Source organism: Mus caroli, unplaced genomic scaffold (genome assembly GCF_978045245.1).
Source record: "Mus caroli unplaced genomic scaffold, Mus_caroli_1 scaffold_4, whole genome shotgun sequence".
Classification (NCBI taxonomy): Eukaryota; Metazoa; Chordata; class Mammalia; order Rodentia; family Muridae; genus Mus; species Mus caroli.
This window is the reverse complement of record NW_028227259.1, coordinates 98455121-98461271: the sequence shown is the minus strand read 5'-3', so window position 1 is coordinate 98461271 and position 6151 is coordinate 98455121. Positions and strand designations below refer to the sequence as shown.

Sequence of the window (6151 nt, the reverse complement as noted above, 5' to 3'; positions counted from 1 at the left end):
GCAATAGTTGCCTGTGAGTATCTGCAGTTGTCCTAGACAGGTGGTGGCACAGTCTCTTAGAGGACAGTCATATGTTGACAACAGAAATAGTTTTTAGGTTTGGTGTCTGCTGATTTTATAGATCCCAAGATCCCAGTCTCTCAAGAGCCTAATCTTCAGTCTCTGAACCATTTACTTTCCCTGTTTTTCCTTTAGACAGGAACAATTCTAGGTTAAAATTTTTGAGATGGGTGAGTGGCCCCTTCCCTATCTACTCTATATTCCATATTTCAGCTAGGATCATCTACTGGGTCCTGGGAATCTCTCCCATTTTGGTTCCTTTCATTCTTTCCTTTTTAAAGAAAGGGTAACACATAAAAATAGTTTGACCCAAAACTTATGTGTCCATTAGAGTACTAGAGAGGCTCCCATGATGCCAGTTTGGGAGTCTGTCTTTACACCACCAGTTTAGGATGCAGAGATAAATTGATGTCTCTAGCACTGTAACTCTAGAGCAGTAATTCAGAAACTAAATGGTTAATATGGTGGTGAGGAAGTATTATAAAGTTGTCTTGAATATGTATTCTTTTCTAACTGCTTTCCCAGGAGCCTTCTTCCTGAAGATCTGAGAAGATGAGTGGTCAGGCCCCACCCACACTCCAGAAGCTAGCAAGGGAGACACTGCTGAGAAATGAGGCTTTGGCCATATCCTCTCTGGAGGAGCTGCCAGCTGTGGTCTTCCTGCCACTGTTCCAAGAGGCCTTTGCTGGCAGACTCAACAAGCTCATAAAGGCAATGGTGGCAGCCTGGCCTTTCCACTATCTCCCTGTGGGGCCATTGATACAGACACATAACCTGGAAACCTTGCAAGCTCTGCTAGATGGAGTAGACATGAGACTGACAAGAAAATTTCACCCCAGGTAAGCAATATCCAAGTATTGTATACGGGAGCATAAAGAGTACACAGTAGACATGGCCAGGGAGAATGGCTTTGGCCTAAGTCTATTAGATGCTTCTGATTGCATAAACAAGCAGAGATACAAGGTTCTTGAAATCTACTGTTTACTTGTAGAGAGCACAGTTGGATATGGATTAGACTTGAATATGGACTAGAGTAGACTTAGCCTCACAGTAGAATGAGCCTACACCTGGCCTTCCCAATAATAATAATAATAATAGAAATAATGTATACCTTAGTGAAAGAAAAATATTCAAGTGTACAGAAGCCCAGGAAAGCTTCTGAAGCTTGCCTGAGTCCACATTGGATATCAAAGTGCTTAAAAACAAAAACTGTAGCATGGTCAGGCATGGTGGCACACGCCTTTAATCCCAGCACTTGGGAGGCAGAGGCAGTCAGATTTATGAGTTCGGGGCCAGCCTTGTCTACAGAGTGAATTCCAGGACAGCCAGGGCTAAACAGATAAACCCTGTCTCAAAAAAAAAAAAAAAAAAAAAGGCTTTAGCAGGGAGGAGAGCTGAGTTTAGATATATGTAGCAAGATGACTGCTGACATTTATATGTTTCACCCACAGGAGGCCAAAACTTCAGGTTCTCAACATGAGAAATGTGGACCATGTCTTCTGGGAAAAATGGGACGATGCAAATGACAGTGACCCTGATTCAGAGACCTTGGATGAAAAGCAAGTAGTGAAGGTCCCTCGCAGATATGCACTGAGGCAGCGTCTGAAGATCATAGTTGATCTGGCAATCTGTTCCCGATTCAATGAACAAAAAACATATTTCTTGAATTGGGCCAAGCAGAGAAAGGGGTCCATAAATTTCTGCTGTACAAAGATGAAGATCTGGGATGCACCAGATGAAGTTATCAGAGAAATCATAAATGTTTTTCATCCGGAGCACATTATAGAATTAGAACTGTATACCGACTGGACTCTGTTGCGGCTGGCACATTTTGCTCCCTACTTTGGGCAGATGAAAAATCTTGAAAAAGTCTTGCTGGCACCACTCCACAAGAATACCTCCCCTATTATGAATATAACAAGGGCCACAAAAGTCAAGTGTATCAAAAAGATTATTTCTCAGTTTTCCAAATTCAACTGTCTACAGCATGTCTTCATGAAACATGTCCATTTTCTCAGAGACCACCTGCATCTGATCCTAGGGTAAGCAAGTATGGAGACCTGGGTCAGCCACCAAAGCAAATCTGTCTCTCTTCTCTTAAGGATTAGTGGTAAATGATGCCTGCCACTCACTAGGAACAATATTTAGACACTCATAAGACTCTGAAAGTTATGACTTATTTCCATGTATGCTGAGATATACAAGGGAAACTTTACAAGATAATTCAGTGTCTCAAATAAGCACTCATGGGGTACAGAAGTGATTTGGTGTAAAGAGGAGGTCAGTTCTAGTAAGCATGAGTTGTAATTCATCCTCAATCATGTCCACCCAATCAAATGAAAAGGGACCAGCAAGGGGAGTGTGTAATAAGGTGTCAGGGTACACATCAGCACAGTGTGAACATGAGCTATATGCTCAGATCTGTGGGAACAGCCTTCTATCTTTGCCCAGTTTCCTTGGATACAATGTTTTGAACCCAAGTAGCACTGAGTGCATGAGTCAAGGAGTATAACTTGGGCTGAAAATTAGAGCCAGCATGACTGTAGAGGGAATGATAGAATGCAGATTCAAGGAGTTCACACCAAATATCAAAATCCTCTCAGGGGTTTCTTGGGTTGGAAGCTCATTCTTCTGTGTGCTTGCTTGCTTGCTTGCTTGCTTGCTTGCTTGCTTGCTTGCTTGCTTGCTTGCTTGCTTGCTTGCTTGATTTCTTTCTTTGTTTTTGGTCTTTTGGAGACAGGGTTTCTCTGTAGCCCTGGCTGTCTTGGAACTCACTTTGTAGACCAGGCTGGCCTCAAACGCAGAAATCCACCTGCCTCTTCCTCCTGAGTGCTGGCATTAAAGGTGTATGCCACCACGCCCAGCTTCTGTGTGCCTTCTTAGCTTAAGTGAGGAACTGGTTTTCGGCTTGAGGGTGAGGCCCAAGGGTAAATTGTGGGATTGGCATGACTGAGCAGATTCCAACAGGAAGCATCAAAGATGATGTCCTTGGTCGATCATTTACTTAAACTGACCTTGGGGCACTTGATTCATTCTTTGTACATCCCAGCCAAAACTTTACAACACCACATGCCAGAACTAACCCTCTGGTCTCCTCTACCCCTAGGTGCCTGAGGACGCCCTTGCAGACCCTCTCCATCACTCACTGCCTAATTTCACAGACAGACTTGGATTCCTTTTCCTGCTGTCACAACCTTTTTAAGTTAAAAAATCTGGAAATCAAAGGAGTGACATTATTTGCTTTTGATCTTATGCCTCTGAGAGGTCTCCTAGGAAAACTGGCAGGTACTCTTGAGTCTCTGAATTTTCAGTGGTGTAGCATGAAGGATTCCCAGCTCATTGTCCTCTTACCTGCACTCAGTCAATGCTCTCAGCTCAACCAGATCAACTTCTACAGCAATGACTTCTCCATGGCCATCTTGAAGGACCTTTTGCAGCACACAGCCAACTGGAGCAAGATGAATGTGGAACAATACCCTGTCCCTCTGGAGTGCTATGATGCATTGGGTATTGTCTCCAGAGAAAGATTTGTCCAACTTTGTCAGGAGCTCATGGATACCCTGAGGGCCAAAAGAGAGCCTAAGAGCATATCTTTTGCAACAAATGTCTGCCTTAATTGTGGCAGGACCTGTGTCTATGGCCAGGGGGCAAGACTTTGTTCTTGTTTGCAGTAAACATGGATACAGGACTTCTGAATATGAATAAATGACATGCTTGGGACACATCTATCATCCAGGGTGCTCAGAGACTATGACTTCAGGCACTTCCCATATGGTTAGAAGTAAAGAGATATACAGTGACTGGGACCCAGAATGCTTAGATTGAAATGTGGACTATTCTAATAGACTGTTGGACCAGGGGCATGATGGACTCAGAAAAACAGTTTGGCATTTATATGTGGCTTCTGCCCAGACAGTATATATAGATGCTTTTTGTGTACCTATAAATCTGGATGATGTCTCCCTGGGGTCTTGGACTTTTACCAACCTTACTACCAGGTTCAGTGTCAGGAAGGTAGAATGGGTCCAGGATTGGAAAGACACTGTTATTTCATGAAGGAAGCAAAGTTCCAGGTGAATACGGCATGTATAAAATTAAAGTTTTCTTGACACATCTTTTCCCTGGTATCTTGCCTGGGCTACATGTATAACACTTTTGTGTGGCTCATCAGTTTTGTGCACAAAACATTTTACGTTAATGTGAGGAAGATAAACACAAATTTTGTGAAGGGGGATTAAGAGGATCACAGATGGTTAATATCCAGTATGTTGAGACCACAAGGCACCTTGGACCCACCAAAGATGCCTAAAGGTAGGAAGACAACATAGAGCAAAGTAAACAGGCTTTCCATTCTGGCTTTGAACTCCTGATCTTTTTGCCAGGCCTTAATGAGCTTACTAACAAGAACCTATATTATGCCACATGTCTCTAGAGCCCTATTCCTATGGAGTCCCAAAATCTATGAAGTACCCATAGTGTATAATAAGGTGCCCACTCTTAATGCAGGTACCTTTGCTACATAAAGTATTTACTTTAAAAAAAGACTTGTATTTTAATTCTTCAGTTGTAATAAAAATAAAAGAAAGAAAAATCTCCCTCTGCCTAGTCATTATACCCCTTTCTGTTTGGTAAAGTTTTGCTGTCTGAACTGTTGTCCATTAACTAATCTCAGCTATTTCTAAAAATATATATATATTGAAAATAACCTAGCAATTAACTAAGAGCCAAGAATTTATTACCTGGGTTCTGGTGTCTTTTATGATATGTAAGCATACATGGAATAGAACAGTAATATACATGAAAATACAGAGAGAAAAAATGGTGAACATTGACAAACTCCTAATTTCCTCTCCCTCACTCTTGGAACAGTAGTTCAAACTTGAGTCCAGAGCACACTATACAACTCACCAACTGAGGCCATTACTTTAGTTTTCAAAGACATCAGAAATCTACAGCATGTGACATTTAGTAATATTTATTCATTTGTTGTTGAGACACATCTGTTCCTGACATCACCCATTTCTGGATTCAAGGAAGAACGTGAGCAGCCAGCCAGTGCTCTTAACTGCTCAGCCATATCTTCCTCCCCTTTCCTTTGCATTTATTTTACTGAAATAAAAAAGCCAAAGCAAAAGAAAAACACAAGTTGGACCAGGACAAAATAAATAAACAGAAAAAAGTCAAGCAGGGCATGGTGGCACACTCCTTTAATCCCAGCACTTGGGAGGCAGAGGCAGGTGGGTTTCTGAGTTTTAGGCCAGTCTGGTCTACAGAGTGAGCTCCAGGTCAGCCAGGACTACACAGAGAAACTCTGTCTTGAAAATAACAAACAGAAAGAAAAAAGTTAAAAAAAAAAAAACAATTAAATGCCCTTAGAGATACAGAGCACATTCAATGACAGAGAAATCTAATAAATAAGAAATTTTTAGCTATCATATACAACCAAAGGACCTATTATATAAAAGGAAAACTAAATAAGTAAAAGGGCCTGATGCATGCTATTTCAACACAGTTTAAGTCCCAAACTCTATGAAGTACCCATAGTGTATAATAAGGTGCCCACTCTTATGCAGGTACCTTTGCTACATAAAGTATTTACTTTAAAAAAGACTTGTATTTTAAGTCTTCAGTTGTATTAAAAATAAAAGAAAGAAAAATCTCCCTCTGCCTAGTCGTTATACCCCTTTTTGTTTGGTAAAGTTTTACTGTCTGAATTGAATAGCATATCTAAACAGTTTGAGTTTGCTTTGTGTTGGCATCTATCTACTGCTGGTCACTCAGCCTCTCCTTAATGTGGAGTCTCCTTCCACATGGAGACTCCATTTGACTGAAGTAATGTTTCATTTGCAAGTCTTCATGGATTGGAGATAGCTTCTGTATTAAGAATGGAAATTATGTGTCTACTTCTCTCAACATAGTCATGTCATGTGATATAAACTCATACATGCCCTCTGCACTCTATTTCAGATTGAGTTTATATATGCATCAGTTCTGCTGTGTTTTAGAAAGCATGGTGTCTTCAGTTGAGGGACCACTGCTATGAACATAGTTGAGCAAGTGTCTTTTTGGTATTAAAAGTCCTCTTTGGGAA

The 6151-nt window shown here is 41.2% G+C and overlaps 1 protein-coding gene across 2 annotated transcripts; it reads left to right on the top strand.

Moving 5' to 3' along the window:
• The first annotated feature begins 612 nt into the window (after positions 1–612).
• On the top strand, positions 613–3734 carry LOC147005250 (PRAME family member 8-like). 2 transcript variants are annotated; one of them, XM_085836254.1, is made up of 3 exons: positions 613–899; positions 1512–2102; positions 3167–3734. In XM_085836254.1, the coding sequence occupies exons 1-3, from the start codon at positions 613–615 to the stop codon at positions 3732–3734; spliced, it is 1446 nt and encodes a 481-aa protein (XP_085692380.1). The 2 variants fall into 2 exon arrangements, with proteins under 2 accessions (XP_085692380.1, XP_085692381.1); XM_085836255.1 differs by lacking the exon at positions 1512–2102.
• Positions 3735–6151: the final 2417 nt, after the last annotated feature.